Below are 23409 nucleotides of genomic sequence, written 5' to 3'. Positions count from 1 at the left end.
TAGTATTATAACAGTTAGCTGGAGGCAAAGTTTCAGAGACACCAAAACCTCTCTGTTCCGGGGATGGACTTTTTAGGGATTTCAGTGAAAAATGATACTAAATTATTAACATTTAAAAAGCTGTTTCCTGAATCTCTCTCTCTCTCTCAGGATTAGGGATGAGATGCTTTCACACCTCGGGGTTCTCCCAATCTCACTGTTTTATCCGACATGTTAATGAGGTCCACACTCCTCTGCCTTGTGATTGTCCTGCAAAGTGATCCTTTTGCCACACCGCTCTCACCACATACATAAACAAGCAGGCTAGTTTCAGCTAATCCACGGACACACCTCACACACCTGTTTCAGATCCCTCAGCCAATCAGAGCGCAGTGAGTGAAGTTACCTGACGGCTTGAAATAAATCTGGGCCTCCCGATCTGCAGGAATCATAACACTTGACTCATCCACCGTGTGTGTGTGATTCTGCTCTCCTCTGCTAGACTTCTAGACATACTCATATGTGAAGAGAGAGAGAGAGAGAGACACACATTTAAACTCAAGGAACCTACCCTGTTGACCCGGACTGGAGACATGACAAAAGAGACTGAGTAAGTTTATCTATTGATATTTTATCTTTTTGGTTTTAAATTTTCTTTAATTGTTATAGAAATTTTTTTTTTTTTTTTGAATGGTTTCCCACGTAAGCACAAAGGTATATTTGTTTATTTAATGGTGGTGTATTTTTTAGTGGAATGACGCTTACATAGCAGAAGTAGCTTAATATTTTTAGGACTGATGATGTATGGTACTGAGTGTGTTGCAGTAGTAACAGACTGTGAGATACAAGGCCCCCTGCTTCTATTTGCAATGAGACCACCATGTGAAAACTCTGCTGACTAAAGGTTCTCCCTTTGCATGAGAAACTGATACGGACAGAATCTCAGATGGACTTGCACACGCACACACACACAAATGCACACAAATGCACAGACTTACACACACACACACATGGACACAAACACACATAGGTTCGGGGTTCGCGGCTGCAGTAGTTTTTGTTTCAGCTTGCGTTGACACCCACCTAGGGGGCTAGTGAGCACAAAAGGAGCAGGGGAAACATGGATCTCCTCCCGAGGTGTGGAAGGGGAGGAAACGAGGGGCTATGACAGCATGTGCTGCATTGAGTTACACAATGGAGAAACTCTAGACCAAGTTTCCCCCTCCGTCTCTGTCGCTGTCTGTGTGTCTGCCTCTGCACAGCCCTTTCGGAGACAGGCACATGGAGGGAGAGGGGGGAGGGGGGGGGGGGGGAGAGAGAGAGATATTAATCTGAAAGCAGGTTGCTGGCATTAGCGATTACTGTTCAAATAGTTTTAATTACGATCAGTTTGTGTAATAATGTTCAGAGAAAACATGGAGCAAATGTGTGTGATCAAATGTGTGTGTGCGTGTATTCATACGTGTGTTTGTCTGTGTGTGTGTGTGTGTGTGTGTGTGTGTGTGTGTGTGTGTGTGTGTGTGTGTGTGTGTGTGTGTGTGTGTGTGTGTGTGTGTGTGTGTGTGTGTGTGTGTGTGTGTGTGTGTATATTCATGCATGTATGTCTGTGTGTGTGTGTGTGTGTGTGAGTGTGTGTGTGTATTCATGCATGTGTGTTTGTGTGTGTGTGTGTGTGTGTGTGTGTGTGTGTGTGTGTGTGTGTGTGTGTGTGTGTGTGTGTGTGTGTGTGTGTGTGTGTGTGTGTGTGTGTGTGTGTGTGTGTGTGTGTGTGTGTGTGTGTGTGTGAGTTTGTGTGTGTGTGTGTGTGTGCTTGTGTGTGTTTGTGTATTCATGCATGTATGTGTGTGTGTGTGTGTCTGTGACTGTGTGTGCGGGTGTGTGTGTTGGGAATGAGCATGCCGAATGCCTGTGGTCTGCAGCTGCTGTCAGCACATCTCATGAGCTGTTTATCCAGAGTAACAGAGTAAAGCTAAAGCTGTATTTGCTCTGTTCCAACTTCAGTCAGACTCCCGGGGGGTTAGTGAGGTAGCCAGGCTGTTTACACACAGACCCCTGCCCCGCTTCTTATCTGCTTCGCTCGCTTTAATTGAATTGGTCCCTTCAGCGTAAATACCACCCTAAGTTTTTTCATTGATGGCTTTTTAATGTAATATTAAATGTTATGGTAATTTAATTGCGAGCATGGGATATGTGTGTGTGTGTGTGTGTGTGTGTGTGTGTGTGTGTGTGTGTGTGTGTGTGTGTGTGTGTGTGTGTGTGTGTGTGCGCGTGTTGGTGTGTGGCATTTTTCAATTTTTTCAGCTCTGTGGTTTTGCAATCGAAACCCTCTTGCTTTGGAGCAAGTTAGTGCAATGCTACAAGGCTCATAGAGCCTGCCAATAAATCTCAGCTGATCTCTCATTCATAAGCCCCTTACCCGAAAGTAATGATTCGGGTAAGGGGCAAAAATAAAAATAAGCACAATCAAATTCATTGAAAAATAAGAATGTTTTCTGTATAGGGAAATATCATTAAAGAATGTGTGTGATTTTCTGTGTACAGGACTTTGGGGCTGGTTCTGCAGAACGAAAACTTCATCTATAACCGTTACACCAACCACATCATGGACTCCTGGTCCTACATGGACACCCCCATATCCAAACCCAGACTCAACCCAGGAGACGACCTCACAGCTATCACCATGCTGTATGAACAGTGCAAGGTAGCAAACGCCTTGAATCAAAACCCCCAACAGACGATCAGCAGAATGAGCAGGATACCTTTCGACCACTTTGTGTTTTGAATCCTATATATTGATCTCAATCTCCTATTTGTTTCCCCAGAACCAGAAGGAGCAGAAGATGCCTGCCAGTAACTGCAACAATGCCATGTTTAAATCACTTGAGAGGTAAGTGTCTGAGCGGGAACCTGGTTCTCCAGTCTCTCAATGTCCCCAGAAGTGACATGATGAAATACTTAACATTTGTCCAACCCTCCACCTATCCCTTGAAATGTTCCACAAACGGGTCACTTGCTGAGTGCAAATCTCCCCATCACCTCTTTGTCAGTCTCCCCTCTCCTGGCTTTTCTGCCTAACCCCTTTGTTGGCTTGAGGGTGAGAAATGGCCATTGTTGGGGGGCCCTCTGTTGTCCCCTCAAACCTTTTAAACAACCCAGAGAGAAACTCAAACAAAACTAAAAAAAAAATGGATTAGGTGACAAACAGTTCCCACCCAAAACCGTGCCCCTGTCTCTCTCTACACTGGAAGGGAGACTGGCATTAACTCTGGGCCTGTGCGTTTCTGTTTGTGTGTGTGTACTTGTGTGCACGTGTATGCATGTGTCTCTTCAGGGAGACAAAAGAGCTGAACTGATTTTATTGGCCGTCGCATGTTTGCAACCTCTTTGTAACGCCTTCTGTAAGGCCTACTGTAGAAACAACACGGCAGTCAATCACCCAGATAGACTCTTGGCAGTTTGTTTGTCTACAAATCCTGAGAAATAACTGGAAGTTAGTCCAGTATGGTCCATTGCCCCTTTGCTAATACCAATGTCACTTAACAAGTCTTTATATGTACCCCTCACGCTTCAAGGCTTCCAATCAGCCCGTCTCCAGAGCTGGTCTCCATGGAAATGCCCGCCAACCTCATGAAGATGCTGTCCGACAACATTCCCTGCAGTAACCCCCAGGAGGTGCCGCCGTCGTCCATGTGCTCGGCCGTCAAGCTCACCTCGCTGCCCATCTCGTCGGCCCCGGACACCTATGCCACCCTGACCACCGCCAGCATCCCGGCCGACAGCTACGACAAGCAGGACCTCAGCAACATCTTCGACTCCCTGCTGCAGAAGTGGCCCGCGGAGACGTTCCAGGAGACCAGCGCAGAGGTGAGACCCTCGGAGATATGGATGTTTTGTCTCTCGTTTGGCGCTTCTTTGTCCTTTATCCTGTTGTTGTTGTTGTTGTCGTCAACTCCCGGGATTCCTTATTGATCCATCGACGTGGTTTATGGTCTTAACCCTTTATTAAATCCCAGGCCTGTGTCTCTCTGGTGTCCCAGGCTCTTCCCTACTCCGACCCCTTCTGTGAGGAGCAGTACATCTCCTCAGACTCCTACAGCAGCTCCCCTGCGGAGCGGCACCGCAGCGACTTCCAGTTCGCCCTCGGAGCTCCAGTGGCCTCCCCCTACAAGTCTACAGAGCTGCCCATGGTGTACCTGAACAAGGGACAGTTCTACCCCATCACGCTGCAGGGCGTAGACGGCTCCGCCAACCTCACCGCCAGCAAAGTCAAGGTGAGCTTGTGGTTTGGATTGCGTTACTAAGACGAAAAACTAGACCTAGGCTAATAGTTTGATAATATAGAGAAAAAATACATGTCACAGGTAGCTAAATAAATACAAAAATACACTATACAAAATATATTGAACTTAACAAGAAATGTGACACGTTGACAGATAACAACAATTAAGCACACAGATTCCTCCCCAATAGATAAAATCTCCCTGGTTCCAATTTTTCGCTTCCTCCTGCGTAATTTCCCTTCGTGCGTCAGTAAATGCATCTGCTCCTCTAGGCTAAAGTCGTGGAAAGTGTAGAAAGTTTGCGTGACAATGGGCTAACCCTTCCCTAAATCTGGGTCCCTCCCTGGGAGACGGCTCCTTGCTGACTAATACCCACGGCTGAGCTGTTCATACTGAGCTAAGAGCAGTGACACATTGACCTATTGCTTGTCTTATATATTATGGTGGTGGTGGGTGGTGGTGGTGGTGGTGGTGGTGGAGAGGGCGTAAAGTGCAAGAGGCTGAACTATAGAACAAATTCTCTGGCCGTGGTTTGAATGGAGGAAGGAGGGGACATTGAGAAGGTGTGGTTTGATTTTGGTTTTAGAGACGCAGGCGACACTCCCGTTCTTTGTCAGGTGTATAAGCGGATAAGCATATAAACAAATAGGCAGCCTCCCGCCGGGCAGGAGCAGATGACAGAGAGAAAAGGGTGGATTTGGAGTGATGAGTGAAGGGGAGACCGCTCAAAGAGGAGGATTGGCGATCGGGCGAATTCTAAAAAGAATCAACTGTTACCGCCCACACATAAGCAACCAACAAAACCGACAATAACAATAATAACACGTTGTCTTTACGACCTTGTTCTCCACCTCCCCATGCGTTTTGGTTCTTACTTCATCCAACCCTGACCCTGATCTCCCTCCTCTCTCCACACCAGACAGTGGTGATGGCTGTGTTCGAGCACGACAAGAGCCCCGAGATCCAGCTGCGCTGCTGGAACCACTGGCACGGCCGCCAGCCCACCGTCAAGCAGAGGGTCATCGACATAGGTAGGTCCACCTCCAGCCCGGACCCCCGGACCCCCTGCTCCACACACACACAGTTATGACAGGAGAAAGACCTCTTGTGTTGTGAACCATGTTCTGAACCCTGAACCCTCTCTCTCTCTTTCTCTCTCTCTCTCTCTCTCTCTCTCTCTCTGTGTAGCTGACTACAAAGAGGTGTTCAGTGGAATAAGCAACGTGGAGGAGGTGGCCTTCAACGCACTGTCCTTTATATGGAATCCTAATGAAGAGGCTAAGGTAAACACGTAACCACACACACACACACACACAGAAGTTGAGCACACACACACACAGACACAGACACAGACACACACACACACACACACACACACACACACACACACACACACACACACACACACACACACACACACACACACAAGCATAGAGAAGTGCCAGCATTCACAAACCCCCACACACACAAACACACAAACACAAACACATAAACCCCCACACACACAAACACAAACACATAAACACACACACACACACACACACACACACACACACACACACACACACACACACACACACACACACACACACACACACACACACACACACACACACACACACACACACACACACACACACACACAAAAAGTTACGTGCATGCATACACACACACGCTGGCTTTCAAGGCGTGCACTGACTTAGGAGAAAGAAGGACGGTAGAGTGGGAAGGCGTGGTGGAACAGGGAGGAGAAGAATCCTAGATATGTGTTGAGCCCTGGGGCTTCTGGCACAGCCAGTGCACGGCACGACTTCCTCCAACCTCAGAGTCCCCAGGCCTCCAGGGTGGGGCCTCAGAGCTCCTGGAGACGGAGGGAAGGGCCACACAAGCCACCAATAAACGGCGGAATACCTCGCAATAGAAAATATGAATAGAGAGGGGATAAGAACAACGTTTTGGAAGGAAAGGGGAGACAAAGGGGCAGAAACCGACTTGATTTAGAGACAGGAGGACGGAGACACATGGTAATGTGGGAGAACAGGGGAAGGAGACAGAGGCCACGGAGGTTTTATCTCATCAATAGATAAGATTTAGCACTAGAGACAGGAAAACGAGAGCAATAAGTTGGAAGCATTGGTTGGGTGACCTACCACCACTGAGTATCACTCCATCATCAACTGTCACTCAGCTCTTTAAACACTCCAGCTCACGTCGTTCTGCTGTTGACCTGGCAGCGCCACTACCGCTGGCTTGTTTTTGTTTGGCATACGCTCCCGTTTCTCTTCTACAGGCAACAGGCTCGCCACTGTGTCTCACACAGAACAAAGGCTTGCCAGAGCATTAGCTTTAGGTCTAAAAAAACCCCTATTCTCGCATAATGCATGAAATCATATGCCTCGCAACGATTAAAAACAGATGCGATAAACCTCAGGCCTAAGGGGTTACAATACAATGTGAGTCAACGATAGCGGAACCCCTATACTCAATCCCTCGACCTCCCTGTTGCTTCTCCTCTCTAGGTGTACATTGGCATCAACTCCCTGAGCACAGACTTCTCCTCTCAGAAGGGAGTGAAGGGCCTGCCGCTGAACCTGCAGATCGACACGTATGACTTCAGCACGGGCACCAACCGGCTCATCCACAGAGCCGCCTGCCAGATCAAGATCTTCTGCGATAAGGTACGTCGCCTGCCGCCCCGCCGCCCCCCTTGAATCAAAATTGAATCGATTTGAAATTTGAGTCGCGCACCTAAAAAGCTAATTTTAACTTGGACCCGTTGTCATGAGTCGCCCGCTCAATGTTCCTCTTTTATGCGCATGCTCACCTGCAGGGGGCCGAGAGGAAGATGAGAGACGAGGAGAGGAAGAGGACTAAGAGGAGAGGCAAGAACACCAGCGATGCCAGTGGTGAGTCACACAAAGGGGGACGATAGTAGCCGGCTTTGGGCTGTTTCTGAGTGTCGAGTAATCGCAAAACACTTGTCCTAATCCCAACAGCCCCCCCCCCCCTAAAACCTAAAACCCTAATCTGGTGGTTTCCTCTGTTTCCCTTTTAGCTAACAAGGGTTTAGTGAGCAGCTCCATAGCCACTGAATGCACCTTCTTCAAGAGCTTGGAGGACCACATCACCCAGCCCGTGCTGTTCATCCCAGAGACACACCTGTCCACCTTGCAGCGTGGAGGCCTGGTAAGACCCCACACCTGACCCTCGACCCCCAGGCTTACCTCTTCTCTCCAACCCCTCACCCCTTCTCTCCTCACCTCTCTTCTGCTTTATTTGCTTTCCTAACACCTTACATAATTCCCTCTCTTGTCCTCTGACCCGCCTCTCTCTCTCTCTCTCTCTCTCTCTCTCTCTCTCTCTCTCTCTCTCTCTCTCTCTCTCTCTCTCTCTCTCTCTCTCTCTCTCCCTCCCTCCCTCCCTCCCTCCTTCACTCCCTCCCTCCCTCCTTCACTCCGGCGTGTCCCTCCCGGTGCAGGAGTTTCTAGTAGCAGCAGGTGTAGTCGCAACACGATATCTTGAGGCTATGAGAGAGAGGGAGAGGGAGGGAAAATTAGGGAAAAGTGTGGGAAACTATGTATGGGGGGGGGGGGGGGGGGTCAGAGAGCTGTCATTTCAAGCAAGAGGAGTCCCTTAACCCAGATCAGATGAAACTCTGCAAGAGTACGGGCCAACACTGACATTATTCCATGAGGGCTTACCCAAAGCCACAGCACCCCCCCCCCCCTCCACACACACACACACACACAAAAACACACACACACACAGGGTACATGCACACAGTGGTGTGGGGTTCAGGTTGTTGCCATAACGATGTGGGGGTAGTAAGGGATCTATCCATGTAGGTCATTTTTCCCTTGCCGCTCAGTATACATGTACCGAGGTGATTGCATGCAAATGCAAGAGTGAAGAAAAATTTGGTTCAACTCCAGTAAAGCTGAATCTTTCAAATAGTGAACGTTTCCCTAGTTATGCAACACCAGATTCCATCGGCCAACGTCTATGAGTCGGTTATCTCTGATGGAGCAGCCTGATAAAAGACAAGGATGTAGCTGGAGCCCGTATTTAGGGCTGACATCTTGAAACCGATACAAAGACACAAGGGGACATTAGGCAATGTACTTCATCACTCAAGGATTCTGTAAGCACATCAATAATCTAAAGCTTCTCATCTTTTTCCTATTCTCTTCCAGACCACGCCCTTAACCACACTCGACGAGATCGAAAGGTAAGCGACGGTTTCCCTTCATGCCAACTGTGGCCATTTAAAACAGGACAAAAATACAAACACAAATAATAAATCAATGCCAATATTGGGCGAGGCTTCAATGTGACTATGGCCTTTGGTTCTGCTTGTTCAGGATTTCCTTGAAGAGATCTTACCAAGAGACGGGAGACCAGGATAGCCCCCCACCGGGCAAAATCCCCCGGCGAGATGAATCACAGAGAGGTAAACAGATTAACAAACAGGATCATGAATGCGTTTTTTTTGCTTTGCGGGATGGAGCATTTTTGAAGCTCTCCACAAACATGAGTCTCACGAGCGTTTGTCTTCCTATTGTTCAACAGTTCTGTTGTACGTGAGAACGGAGAGCGAAGAAGTGTTCGATGCGCTCATGCTCAACACGCCGACACTGACCAGTCTCCGTGAAGCTGTAAGTCCTGACAAGAGATGTACACACACAGACAGACACACAAAAAGCATGCACGCACGCACGCACACAGGCACGCACACACGGACGCACACACGCACGGACACACGGACACACGCTCACATACACAAACATAGAATCAACTTTAGCAAGTGTCCACGTTAGCATGTATAGCAGAATTAACTTTGCACTCTTGTTGTTCTCAGATTTCTGAAAAGTACGGCATTCAGAAGGACAACATCGGGAAGATGTACAAGAAATGCAAAAGAGGGTGAGTACCTCTTCTTCATAAAAGGCTCCTTTCTCAGTGTCACAATTTGAAGAGCATACAATAAATGGCAGGCTTGGTTGAGGGGTTAAAAGTGGCTCTCTTTGAAGCAAATGTTGTCGGACAGGCTAGGCCAGTTAGCCCTGCGCTCCTCCTTCCGGAATGTGCTAATTGGAGCTCATCCGATCGAAAGACACATGATTGAGAGGATGGAAAACTTTTTCAGAAGAACATACAGGTGACTCATTCATGAGTCGCGTCTTTTCCTTATTTATGTTTTCATAATCTGATGCTTGTCATGATGCTACACCCATTTTTCCTTTATTGATAATGAAAGAGATGACATGTCCGATAACTCTTTTGTTGCTATAGTTTTTGTATTTACTACCAGTACACCACAAGTATTTAAAGATAAGATGCCCTTATTGGCTGTTTGCCTGGCTTTATTTTTAAGAAAGAATAACATCAAACGTAGTTATTGTTACAAGCGACACGACAAAGCTGTTGCACCACAGAGACGTCAATTGTAACCTTAAACCTATTTTTTCCACTAACAAAAGCTTTGAAAATGGGTTGGTTAGAGTTTAAAAACAAGTTATTTTAAGTCAGTTTAAGAATGCTCTTTGTCTCGTACGCTTGGCTTGAAATGTCGGTAAGGGGCAGACATACCCACAGGATGTTCTTCTAGGGACGCGAGCGAACGCTGAAGGCTTAGTGGCGTGTTAGTGGCTAGGCGCTAGGCAACAGGTCGAGTAGCATTCTTTCCTGGGATTGCCCCATTTTATTTTTTTGCCTTTGTCTTCAATCAGCTCTGTCCCCGCAGGCACACAGTGTGACTTGTCGGTTCAGTCATTATCAATTTAAAGATAATTTAGTGTTCAGGTGGCTGACAGTAAAATAATATACAACAGGGCTTAGTTAATACCTTTCAGGAATTCAGGAATATTTAACTTTTCTTCTACAAATTCTTCAGTGTTCTGAATTGGGCCATTATGCAAAACAAGAAACACACCAAGAAACAAAATGGATGTGCTGGTTTAATGGAGCCCTTGTGTGCCAGATGATACAAGTTAAAATCACTACAATGTGACCCATTTCAACTCATTTCAAAACCGTTGTAGCTCTCCGAGTACATTCAATACAACCAGGGATGATTGTATTGATGGTCACTCATGATGCTAACATAATTTTCTCTCTTTTGTTCAGGATTTTTGTCAACATGGACGACAACATAATCAAACACTATAGCAACCAGTCGGCCTTCCTGATCGAGACGACACAGGTCAGCGCTGGACAGTTCCAGATCACTCTCACGGAGCTATGAGGTCGTCCAAGCTATGAGGTCGTCCAATCACAGAAGCTGACGATTTTACACAACCTCTTTCTATTAGCACTGCCTGATCATAAACATTGTCGATTAGATCAGGACCAGGACTTAAATCAAACCTTTCAGGGGGAATTGGATTGGATTCATTGGATTTATTAAATGTCCCCTTTTCAGCTTAAAAGTCCTTTACCCGTTCACTGCCTCTGGGAATATCAGTGATTTATTTCCATATTTCTTTTTAAGTATAAACATTAGAGCAATTATAATTGATATTCTGTAAATATGTATTGTAAATAGAAATTAAGATGAAAAATGTTTTACTGTTTAATGAAACCAGTGGTTTGGATATTGTTATATATTTGCCATGAATTGCTACATATTTCAATCTACAATGTATAGTATAGCATTTTGCTATTTTCAGAAGGTGCCGTTTTTGCTGCTTTAAAACATTTAAAATGTACAGACCATTTTCCATTCTTTTCATATATTTTCTCTAACCTAGAAACCACCATTGACCTTTCTCACTTGTGGCACAGCTCTCTGTCCCTGTGACTTCTCGCTCTCTCCAGACATTGTATTATACCAAACCAACGTGTGTTGCTGTTTGATGCCGCCAAGAGTTTAATTCTGTCTATTATTTCTATAACTATAACGACCCCACCGCGGGTTGTGGTTGTAACTGAATGTCACACATTTCTCCTTTTTGACACAAAGCAGCCTTTGGGGTGGCCATCATTTCTTCAACTGTATTTAATAACCCTTGAGCTGGCGTTCAGTGAGGTTCCGTGGAAGTTTTCATTTGATTTGTTTGCGTAATAACTTTTTTGTTGTTGCGTTATTTCAAGGCTTACATTATCCCTGGAATATTTAAGCTACCATTGCGATTCTGGTTGTATTATTTGTACTTTGCCTTTTTACGGAAAATAAAGAAAATTCAAAATACATGGCATTGTTCAGTTCAGTCATTCCCAATGCATTTTCTGCTCAATTCCGTTTGTGTGTGTGTGTGTGTGCGTGCCCGTGCGCGTGCGCATGCGTGTGCGTGTACAAGTCATAAATTAGTCCTGAATGAGGTATATATATACATGCCAGAGTACCTTTTGGTGTAAATGTGTGAGTGCGTTATGTATGCATTAAACAAATGTATATTACACATGACAAAAAAGTATCATACTTTTTTGCATCATGTTTGTTCAATACAAGGCTCCATTGTGAATATTGTATTCAATAACAACCTTCTGGTGTTATGTTCAAACATGGTTTGTGATGCTTCCTCCTGTGAACTCGATCCCACCTGATATGATTACCTCCGCGTGGAGGTTTCATCATGCAGGAGCAATATATTAACACGCTGATGGTGAAGCAATAGTTTGGTTGTGCAAAGGCACAACCAAATGAAAAACAAGGAAGCAAAAAGACATCAATAGGGGAAGCCCCCCTGCATGAGGTCCAGCACCGACACCATGCCAATACACACACACACACACACACACACAGATTTAGCATCTACACGTTGAGCTGAGTCCAAAGACACCAAGCATGACACTAGCAAATGGTAACATGTATTTTACATGGTACACCTATGGTCTAGGACATGATCTCGGTGTAGCAAGAGGGCGAGCTTGATCTCATTGGACTCAGCTTAACATGTAGATGCTAAATAACATGTAATTTGTCAGAAATCTCCATCGGGAAGCAAATCTATAGCTGGTCATTATCGATAAAGGCCTCCAAAATCGACAGCTAATTACTACCCCGAAACATATTCAAATATGATCATGTGTGGCACTGTTGCAATTGCCTCAAAACGTAGATGTCAAAGCACACCTTGTTTGCCCCGTTACGCCACCGGGAAGAAATTTTCATACTTCTAATGGATTGATTCATATTTTAAGGTTCTCGGAGTGAGACTAAGTGGCTGCAGCAGAAGTGTTGAGACGAAAGATGATATCAAGACATTTATAGAATATTCCCATTCACATGATTCTTCGCACGACCTGCAGGTTGGAGACTGAAATAACCCCCAAAATGAGTAATAATGTAAAAGCAGCCAAGTCCCACAAATTGCGTGAACTATTTATTTCATTCCATTGTTTTGTTGATATGCATCATTGAAAAGTTTCAAGCATATGGATTTAATGCAATATCCAAAAACAGTTCAAAATGGTACCATGATATGCGGTCACAGGTACATAGTTATCACCTGACAAACATGTCACGGGTTGAAATCAAAGGCAGTACAAATAGATAAAAATGTAGCTGAAGTTTCAAATGTCTTGTTTATTGTATCAACCAGTTCATTTCTCTTTTGTGAAAGTCACCAAAAGTCCAAAAAAGTTAAACGCAAGGTCACAGGCTAACAGTGGAGCTGTGTTGGGAACCAGCAGCCAAGAGCTTCCGTGGAAACTTTCTACCCATGTTAAATAGATTTAGTCAGCAGTTCCTTTTCTGCCCATTCTTTTTTAAACTTGTGGAAGCACTTTGCAGTACTGGGAGACACCATTTCTAACGGCAATGGAGCTAGATTCTAAAAATATCAAAAGATGCCCAAACCAAATACCTTCAACCCATAGTTGTGTTTTATCAAATTAAAAAAATTGAGTTTCATTGACCACAAATTGAGCAGAAATATGTTGCATACAAATCTTTAAATAGTTTAACCACATTAAGAAAAATACATTCGTTAATTTTTTTTATTAGTGAAGCCACAAGTTTTGCACATTATCCAAACAGAATACCTGAAATGTTGATATTTTCAGCCCTTTCGGGTTAAAACAAGAGAAAAGGACAACCTAACAAGAGTGAAAAGTTTGGGTTAGGTGACCTATAGTTCAAAGATGTCCCTGGTCAGGTAGACTAAATAAAAGTGTATTCCCAATTGCTCCAGGACATTCGTGTAATTTACTTGTGAGCTCTCCCTCAAGCCTAGAGAGACATCAGTGTTGAACCACCAACTGAAAGGGGGTATTTGCCATTGGTATGAGTGACAACATTTCATGGCTATTAATTTAGTTCATTATATTTAGCCGATTTGAATAGACTTTTCTAGCAGGTGAGGCTGTCAAAGAACTAAATATGGAGCAACTACAAAAAGTAAATTTGCAGCATGACCAAATTATACAAAAAGTATAGGAACTGTTCTAGCAGATGTGTTTTAGAAGTCTCTTTTGATAGGAGGGGAATAATTGTCTTTGTCACCCTGTAGTCATGCCATCAAATCTGTTGGGCAAAATACCGCTACTGATTAATCCAGTAGACTCAGTCAAGTCCCCCTAGTTAGAAAATGGAAGAAACCCAGTTAGTCATGTTAATTATTCTGTCGTTACAAATGAAGACTAACACATTCCACATATTGCGATCCAAGTTACTGGCTGCAGTCTTGGATTTTATAGTTCTATATGAATAGATTCAATTTACTAAACTATTAATCATGCTTCAGAAGAATTAACCTTTCTTGGATGGCAGATCTACCACAAGCCTCCATTGCCACAACCTCCAGATGGCTTACGACCTACGGCAACTCCTCGAGTACTGCAAGCCAACAAATTGGCTCTTGCACACCAGACACGCATTTTTCTTTATTTTAGGTTTTCAAGCATCTTAAAATACCCAAATCATCGCTCCAATACACAAGTCAGCTAATGGCCTACAAGGAAATGCTGAAGCTAGTGTTAGCGATGGCGATAGAAATGGACAAGCTTGCGTGTACAAATATGCAACTAGAATTGCAAGGTTCACAGCCCAGTTGCATAAGTGGTTGCAACCGTTGGATTGTAAGCAAGGGTAAAAAAAGAAAAACTTCCCACAAACTAGTCAACATGGTCAATTGAAAGCCTGTACAAAACGACCCTGGAATAGTCAAATGCAGCTTTACAGCGGATGAATTAAGCCAAATTGCATAAACATCCAATGGTAAACAGTATACAAATGCAATCAAGGTTGCACTCACACTAGGCCATCTGGCCGTCGCAACTGTGGCCTGGCCACGGTAGGCTCTTGTACATACGCCATCACGTCGCTAGCATCCAAACAATTCTACCAAACCTTAACCAACTAGTGAAAAATGGAACAAAACTTTAGCACACACCCAGTGACTAATCACCTTGTCCAGGGGTGTTCCAACGTGGTTTACCAGAGGGCCTTGTGGACTTAAAGTAAGCCACACATTTGACAGACAGCACCGAATGACGTTAAACTAACCTAATCTACAGGTTACCAGTGCTAGTGCAATTACATGAGCATTTTGCACAATATTTGTACTCCAATGCTACGTAAAGCAGGCTTCTTCAGAAACCCTGAGCCTGCTACATTGAAGGGCAACTGTAACAAATCCTGACCAAGACCGAATGATGGCTCTGGAAGCCACTACGGCCCACGCAGCAGATTACTGCGTGGACCGTGGTGGCTTCCAGATCAACCCTTCGGTGGACCAATCATACACATGTATTCCGAGGATGTTTTGAAGACACTGGAGTCCCATGGCACTAGATTCCTTTGAAGACTAAGTTGGTATGGGGGGGCCCAAAGGGGGCCCCCCCATAGATCTTGTCAGTCATCTAACACCTGTTAAGAAAAACACACACACACATCACAAGATACAAATCAGCAAAGCTAGGTTAACAAACAGCGGTGACATGCATGTCAAGGTGCAAAGACCAGGGATACTGATGGCTTGTGTCTGAGGAGACAGCCCAAAAACGTCAACATTTAATAAAGGAAAATAACTTTTACTCACTGCGGTGGTCTGTTTCGAAGTGCCATGTTGGTAGCAATATTTGTCTGGGCTGTTCAGTCAAATGCCCACACAAACAAACACGCAACAACGCATACTTTCAGTTTGTATAAAGTGACAATAGTGATCTGCAATCTAGATCGAAAACTTTCAACCCTCACTAAACTCAACCTCGATTGACACAGGCCGATGCGAAAAGTAAACCAAACACATTGGGTTCACCTATAATAAAGGGGTGCGTGACAGGTGATCTCAATTAAGAGCTAATCAGAAAGAACACACTGATCGGCCATGAGTGACCCGGGGATTCCACCGGACGCGTTACGGCAGCGCAACGCTGCCTTGCGAGCCAGCCGTATTCCCGCGAGATCACGAGATCCCGCGATAATCCTAAACCTAATGTACTCACCTTCCACTCCCAAAACTACTGCAATTAAATGCCAGGCTTTGTCCTTTCTGACATTGTTTTTATAAAAAGGATGATTTGAGACCCTTTGATTGATTGACTGCTGACCTGGTGCCACCGGTCATGGCGTAATAATGTTGGTGTTTTATTTATTGTGTTTTATTTTGAAAATTGACCGGAATGCTCTATGGCTTTTACTTTTTCACTTCCTGCCCTGATCGATCTGCTCTGTTGAAATTGACGCGGTTCAGCAACGGCTTGCGGCAAAAATAGAAATGCTACGGAATGATAGCGCTGCGGCACGGCGAGCCGCTCCTGGGACGTTGCTGAGACGTTCCACAGCCGCGCCCTGTGGAAATGGTCTCATTGATTAGAGTGGAACCTATCTGCTGCGGTGACCGCGGCAGATAGTTTGGATTCGCAAACAAAACTTTTGGATTTGCAAACAAAACTTTTGGGTTTGCAAACAAAACTTTTGGATTCCCATTAATATTTTTTTTATCACATTAATTTATCTTGCAATAAAACATTTTTTGATTGCAGTGTCGATAGTTTTGCTCTCAAATCTATTTTTTGATTGCAGTGTGCAAAGTTTTGCTCTCAAACCATCAAATTATTTTTGTTTGCATAATAAAGACACAAATCTACCTCCGTAGGCCTACTCGCCGTGCCCCAGCGCTATCATTCCGTAGCATTTCTATTTTTGCCGCAAGCCGTTGCTGAACCGCGTCAATTTCAACAGAGCAGATCGATCAGGGCAGGAAGTGAAAAAGTAAAAGCCATAGAGCATTCCGGTCAATTTTCAAAATAAAACACAATAAATAAAACACCAACATTATTACGTCATGACCGGTGGCACCAGGTCAGCAGTCAATCAATCAAAGCGTCTCAAATCATCCTTTTTATAAGCACAATGTCAGAAAAGACAAAGCCTGGCATTTAATTGCAGTAGTTTTGGGAGTGGAAGGTGAGTACATTAGGTTTAGGATTATCGCGGGATCTCGTGGGAATACGGCTGGCTCGCAAGGCAGCGTTGCGCTGCCGTAACGCGTCCGGTGGAATCCCCGGGTCACTCATGGCCGATCAGTGTGTTCTTTCCATGGTCATAATAAAGGATGGACCACGGACTGGCCGCCCATTCACTCCTATGCAAACTGCTCAGTGGCGCATGGTAACATACAGGAGCGATTTGCTTCCGCGTTATGTGGCCAGGACCTCTATGGCCAGGACAAGTGACCTAGTCCGTGACGTACCGGATGCAGAGATCTTCTTCTTCTTCTAGTTTAGTGGCGGATCATAGTTTTTCCCCATATAGGCCTACCGCGACCTACTGGACTACTACACAGGAGTTTGTGACAAGGACGTTGACAAGGACAAGGACGTTGGCAAATCATACTTTAAATCATACAAATAAATTCAAAGAAAAAACCAAACTAACGAAACAAAATAAACAAAATAAAACAAACTAACAAAAGAAATGAATAAAAAAAAAAAATATATATAAAATTCTTCTAATTAGGTTAGTATCTTTTATCTAATTTATCAGCAATTTCATTGCCATATATTCCATGGTGGGCTGGAATCCAACAGAACTGAATAACTAAACCAAGGCTTATAATATTTAAAAGAAGATGCTTTACCTCTATCACCAAATCTTCACGTATTGAATTATTTGTTATAAAACTTAGTATCTACAACCCATAACCAAGAGCGGTTATTATTGTGGCCATCTCAATTGAGTATACTGATAAAGTCACCCACTCTATATCCAAATCCTTTTTCAAATTCTGGAATATATATGCCAATACCACATTGTCCTTTGGGATCTTTAGAACCATCTGTAAATATTTTCAGATATCCATAGAATGAAGTGTTTGAATAACTTGAGCAGGCATTAGCAAAACTTTGCTTGGTGAGATGCTCGCTTTTTCGAAATGGAATAAGATGCAGCTGGGTAGGCGCTGAGAGGTGATGCATGAGGCATGATGGTGGCACGGCAGACAAGTAGAGGAGCATGATGGACTGGGATCTGATGAGGAAACAAAAAAAGATTATCTAACTTAAGATAAAATATACTCTGAAGTTTCCATTTTCTGCAAACAGAAGAGAAGGGGTTTAATTAAGGCTTTGTATCATTAAAAAGATAGACTGTGAATAACAAACGAAAAAATATAAAAGGCCTGGCTTAGTTTAAAGCCCACTCACCACGTCAAGGTGCAGGCCAAGAGTGGGAACATAGAACAAAGACTCACATCACAAACTCAGACAGTCACAACATGTAAAAAACATAAATACATGAAACATGCATATAAATACGAGACCAAAGACTCACATCACAAACTCAGACAGTCACAACATGTAAAAAACATATGAATACATGAAACATGTATATACAAGACCATAGACTCACATCACAAACTCAGACAGTCAAAACATGTATATGAATACGAGACACAATAGAACAAAGACTCACATCACAAACTCAGACAGTCACAACATGTAAAAAGCATAAATACATGAAACATGCGTGCCTGTTCCAGCTATTTCAATGATATGTGTGTTATATATCCGTGTTCAACGCCATTCATGTCAAGTAAAGGACAAATCTCAGACTTTGGAAGTTAATGGAAGTTAATTCGGAATTTAATTTAATTCGGAAGTTAATGGAGCCGTGGACTTCAAAATAGGATCATAGCAAGGAGCCGTTTGTTTCAGTACGGCTCCTTTCAGCTGCGTACCCAAAGTAAACTGCTAATAAAACGCTTGAGGAGGCGTTTTGAAAAGAAAAAACTTACATTTTTTTAGAACAGGGTAGATATATAATTATGAGCCTTTGATTGATAGCCAGACATTTCTTGCGGAGACACAATCCTGTTCCCCACTTGTATTGGAGTGGACGGCGATATCTACTTCTGGGCCGCATGAAATGACGGACCCCCGTCCACTCCCAGCTAAACAGCTGCAATACCAGGCTTGGCCTCTGAGCACGGGTGGATTGCGGAAGTATATGCCTATCCTGGGGGCCTGGTTCTTTCTGATTAGCTCTTAATTGAGATCACCTGTCACGCACCCCTTTATTATAGGTGAACCCAATGTGTTTGTTTTACTTTTCGCATCGGCCTGTGTCAATCGAGGTTGAGTTTAGTGAGGGTTGAAAGTTTTTGATCTAGATTGCAGGTCACTATTGTCACTTTATACAAACTGAAAGTATGCGTTGTTGCGTGTTTGTTTTTGTGGGCATTTGACTGAACAGCCCAGACAAATATTGCTACCAACATGGCACTTTGAAACAGACCACCGCAGTGAGTAAAAGTTATTTTCCTTTATTAAATGTTGACGTTTTTGGGCTGTCTCCTCAGACACAAGCCATCAGTATCCCTGGTCTTTGCACCTTGACATGCATGTCACAGCTGTTTGTTAACCTAGCTTTGCTGTTTTGTATCTTGTGATGTGTGTGTGTGTTTTTCTTAACAGGTGTTAGATGACTGACAAGATCTATGGGGGGGCCCCCTTTGGGCCCCCCCATACCAACTTAGTCTTCAAAGGAATCTAGTGCCATGGGACTCCAGTGTCTTCAAAACATCCTCGGAATACATGTGTATGATTGGTCCACCGAAGGGTTGATCTGGAAGCCACCACGGTCCACGCAGTAATCTGCTGCGTGGGCCGTAGTGGCTTCCAGAGCCATCTTTCGGTCTTGGTCAGGATTTTTTACAGTTGCCCTTCAATGTAGCAGGCTCAGGGTTTCTGAAGAAGCCTGCTTTACGTAGCATTGGAGTACAAATATTGTGCAAAATGCTCATGTAATTGCACTAGCACTGGTAACCTGTAGATTAGTTTAGTTTAACGTCATTCGGTACTGTCTGTCAAATGTGTGGCTTACTTTAAGTCCACAAGGCCCTCTGGTAAACCACGTTGGAACACCCCTGGACAAGGTGATTAGTCACTGGGTGTGTGCTAAAGTTTTGTTCCATTTTTCACTAGTTGGTTAAGGTTTGGTAGAATTGTTTGGATGCTAGCGACGTGATGGCGTATGTACAAGAGCCTACCGTGGCCAGGCCACAGTTGCGACGGCCACGGCCAGATGGCCTAGTGTGAGTGCAACCTTGATTGCATTTGTATACTGTTTACCATTGGATGTTTATGCAATTTGGCTTAATTCATCCGCTGTAAAGCTGCATTTGACTATTCCAGGGTTGTTTTGTACAGGCTTTCAATTGACCATGTTGACTAGTTTGTGGGAAGTTTTTTTTTTTTTTACCCTTGCTTACAATCCAACGGTTGCGACCACTTATGCAACTGGGCTGTGAACCTTTCAATTCTAGTTGCATATTTGTACACGCAAGTTTGTCCATTTCTATCGCCATCACTAGCTTCAGCATTTCCTTGTAGGCCATTAGCTGACTTGTGTATTGGAGCGATGATTTGGGTATTTTAAGATGCTTGAAAACCTAAAATAAAGAAAAATGCGTGTCTGGTGTGCAAGAGCCAATTTGTTGGCTTGCAGTAGTCGAGGAGTTGCCGTAGGTCGTAAGCCATCTGGAGGTTGTGGCAAAGGAGGCTTGTGGTAGATCTGCCATCCAAGAAAGGTTAATTCTTCTGAAGCATGATTAATAGTTTAGTAAATTGAATCTATTCATATAGAACTATAAAATCCAAGACTGCAGCCAGTAACTTGGATCGCAATATGTGGAAAGTATTAGTCTTCATTTGTAACAACAGAATAATTAACATGACTAACTGGGTTTCTTCCATTTTCTAACTAGGGGGACTTGACTGAGTCTACTGGATTAATCAGTAGCGGTACTTTGCCCAACAGATTTGATGGCATGACTACAGGGTGACGAAGACAATTATTCCGTGCCTATCAAAAGAGACTTCTAAAACACGTCTGCTAGAACAGTTCCTATACTTTTTGTATAATTTGGTCATGCTGCAAATTTACTTTTTGTAGTTGCTCCATATTTAGTTCTTTGACAGCCTCACCTGCTAGAAAAGTCTATTCAAATCGGCTAAATATAATGAACTAAATTAATAGCCATGAAATGTTGTCAATCATACTAATGGCAAATACCCCCTTTCAGTTGGTGGTTCAACACTGATGTCTCTAGGCTTGAGGGAGAGCTCACAAGTAAATTACACGAATGTCCTGGAGCAATTGGGAATACACTTTTATTTAGTCTAGCTGACCAGGGACATCTTTGAACTATAGGTCACCTAACCCAAACTTTTCACTCTTGTTAGGTTGTCCTTTTCTCTTGTTTTAACCCGAAAGGGCTGAAAATATCAACATTTCAGGTATTCTGTTTGGATAATGTGCAAAACTTGTGGCTTCACTAATAAAAAAAATTAACGAATATTTTTCTTAATGTGGTTAAACTATTTAAAGATTTGTATGCAACATATTTCTGCTCAATTTGTGGTCAATGAAACTCAAATTTTTTAATTTGATAAAACACAACTATGGGTTGAAGGTATTTGGTTTGGGAATCTTTTGATATTTTTAGAATCTAGCTCCATTGCCGTTAGAAATGGTGTCTCCCAGTACTGCAAAGTGCTTCCACAAGTTTAAAAAAGAATGGGCAGAAAAGGAACTGCCAACTAAATCTATTTAACATGGGTAGAAAGTTTCCATGGAAGCTCTTGGCTGCTGGTTCCCAACACAGCTCCACTGTTAGCCTGTGACCTTGCATTTAACTTTTTTGGACTTTTGGTGACTTTCACAAAAGAGAAATGAACTGGTTAATACAATAAACAAGACATTTGAAACTTCAGCTACATTTTTATCTATTTGTACTGCCTTTGATTTCAACCCGTGACATGTTTGTCAGGTGATAACTATGTACCTGTGACCGCATATCATGGTACCATTTTGAAGCGGAGTGTTTGGAGTGTTTGAAGCGACGTGTGTGGATTGGTCGTTGAAAATCAAGCTCTGGCCAGCAGAGGCGCTATAGAGTATGGACTAAACACTCACACACTTTCAGGTCCCCTCTTGGCGAAAGTTGTGAAAATGCGTCAAAATATTTTAGGCATGTTTTTAGGTTGATTTAAGGCATGACCAAAAGGGGACCTGAAAAATGTCCCCTCTTGGCTCGGAGGTCCCCTGTTGGTGAAGGTGTTACGACGCCGAAGTCCACTGTTGGATAGTTAGGCGAGTACACAGACACAGACACACACACACGCACACACACACCACACACACAGCAGAAAGAGAGAGAGAGAGAGAGAGGCGGTGGAACCATCTGCTGCTCCACAGAGGGAGTGATGTGCTGCTTCGTCCAGAGCAGAGCACGGAGCAGTCGTCACCAGGGCCCCCACCAGCCTCGCGCCAGCACAGCCCCCTGGCAACCCCCCTCCAGCCGGCCCTCTCCCGACAGCGGCAAACAGCTCCCCCACCGTGCACGCTGCTGTCCTTGCGATTGCAAATGTAAATGTTTTGTTCTTGGCTGGAGTAGCATGCACAACTGAATAGCAAACAGTGTGTATATATATATATATATATATATATGTATGTATGTGTGTGTGACTGTTTGTGTGGTGTGTGTGTGTTTATTTGTGTGTGTGATTATATACCTGTGTGTGTGTATGTGTGTGTGCGTATGTGTTTGCGTGAGTTTATTTGTGTGTGTGTTTACATACCTGTTTGTGTGTGTGTGCGTGCATGCGTGCGTGTGTGTGTGTTTTCATACCTGTATGTGTGTGTGTGCGTGTGTGTATGCGCGCGCGTGTGTGTGTGTACGTGCGGGTGTGTGTGCGCGTGTGTGTGTGCGCGTGTGTACGTGCGGGTGTGTGTGCGCGTGTGTACGTGCGGGTGTGTGTGTGTGTGTGTGCTGGAGGCCGTGTGTGGTGCTCCATTTGTTGTTGGTTGATGACACTGTGACATTGGAGAGAATGAGTCTGATGGTGTTTGGGTGGTCCACAGTCTGCACGCAGACACTCCGTCTCTTCCTGTGTGTGAGAGAGAGGGAAGCGCTCCCTGTGATGGAGTCAGCCGCTCCGCTCCACCTCTGTCAGACTAGTCTCAGTCCAGGCTGCTGTATCCTAGCAACAGGAACAAGCATCTCAAGGCTCCGTCTGTTTTTCTTCCTTTTTCTCCGTCCGGCAGCGGGAGCACTGCCGCCAGAGCCACACCTCCCCGTGTTCTCTACCGCCGATCTCGTCATCTCGTCGCTCTCTCGCTTCCCCTCTCTTAAGCTCTCCCAATCTGGATCGTTCTCCCGCTCTCTCGCTCTCTCTCTCTGTATCCCTCTGTCTGTCTGTCTGTCTTCGGTCTGTCCATGTTGGCGTTCCCTCGGCTGAACTTGGCCAGATATGATACTGCCTGGCCATTTCTTGGTGTGCCTCTCTCTTTTCATCGCTCTGAAGTGAAGAGCGTTGAGCTACAACAGACGTCAGTCGTGATGAGGATGAGGTGAACAGGTACGGCCCACACACACACACACACACACACACACACACACACACACACACACACACACACACGTTACACCATTGTCCATTGAATGCTATCGATTGATTCGATCGATTCGGTCTCAGACTATCCTGTTTGTTTTTCCTCTTCTCTAGGGCTTCTCTAGAAACATGTGACATGCAGTGACTTACATAAGTAACTTACTGCATTCAGGATAACCTATATTAATAGCGGCATCTGGTCTGCATACAGAGTAGAGCGGAGATGAACCGTTCCTTCTATCCTTCGAGGATCTCCTACACACACTTTTCGGAATATATATATCTCCTTCAGCAGTCTGCATGCTTCAAG

General features: G+C 44.3%; 1 protein-coding gene across 2 annotated transcripts; it reads left to right on the top strand.

The window, feature by feature from the left end:
* The first annotated feature begins 361 nt into the window (after positions 1-361).
* Positions 362-11457, top strand: grhl3 (grainyhead-like transcription factor 3). Of its 2 annotated transcripts, none has more exons than XM_056591359.1 (15): positions 362-589; positions 2521-2680; positions 2802-2866; positions 3552-3843; positions 4017-4250; positions 5179-5290; positions 5448-5542; positions 6779-6937; positions 7090-7165; positions 7315-7445; positions 8453-8487; positions 8621-8709; positions 8829-8914; positions 9118-9182; positions 10386-11457. In XM_056591359.1, the coding sequence occupies exons 1-15, from the start codon at positions 573-575 to the stop codon at positions 10501-10503; spliced, it is 1734 nt and encodes a 577-aa protein (XP_056447334.1). In that variant the 5' UTR covers positions 362-572; the 3' UTR covers positions 10504-11457. The 2 variants fall into 2 exon arrangements, with proteins under 2 accessions (XP_056447334.1, XP_056447333.1); XM_056591358.1 differs by having other exon boundaries at positions 3993-4250.
* Positions 11458-23409: the final 11952 nt, after the last annotated feature.

The sequence above is a fragment of the Gadus chalcogrammus genome, chromosome 5 (assembly GCF_026213295.1).
Source record: "Gadus chalcogrammus isolate NIFS_2021 chromosome 5, NIFS_Gcha_1.0, whole genome shotgun sequence".
Lineage (NCBI taxonomy): Eukaryota > Metazoa > Chordata > Actinopteri > Gadiformes > Gadidae > Gadus > Gadus chalcogrammus.
The sequence above is the reverse complement of the archived record's forward strand: the minus strand, read 5'-3'. Positions and strand labels throughout refer to the sequence as shown.

Coding starts and splice junctions, on each gene's coding strand:
- grhl3 (XM_056591358.1), top strand. Junction 7,446..8,452: donor CCTTGCAGCGTGGAGGCCTG/GTAAGACCCCAC, acceptor ATTCTCTTCCAG/ACCACGCCCTTAACCACACT. Junction 8,915..9,117: donor TGACCAGTCTCCGTGAAGCT/GTAAGTCCTGAC, acceptor TGTTGTTCTCAG/ATTTCTGAAAAGTACGGCAT.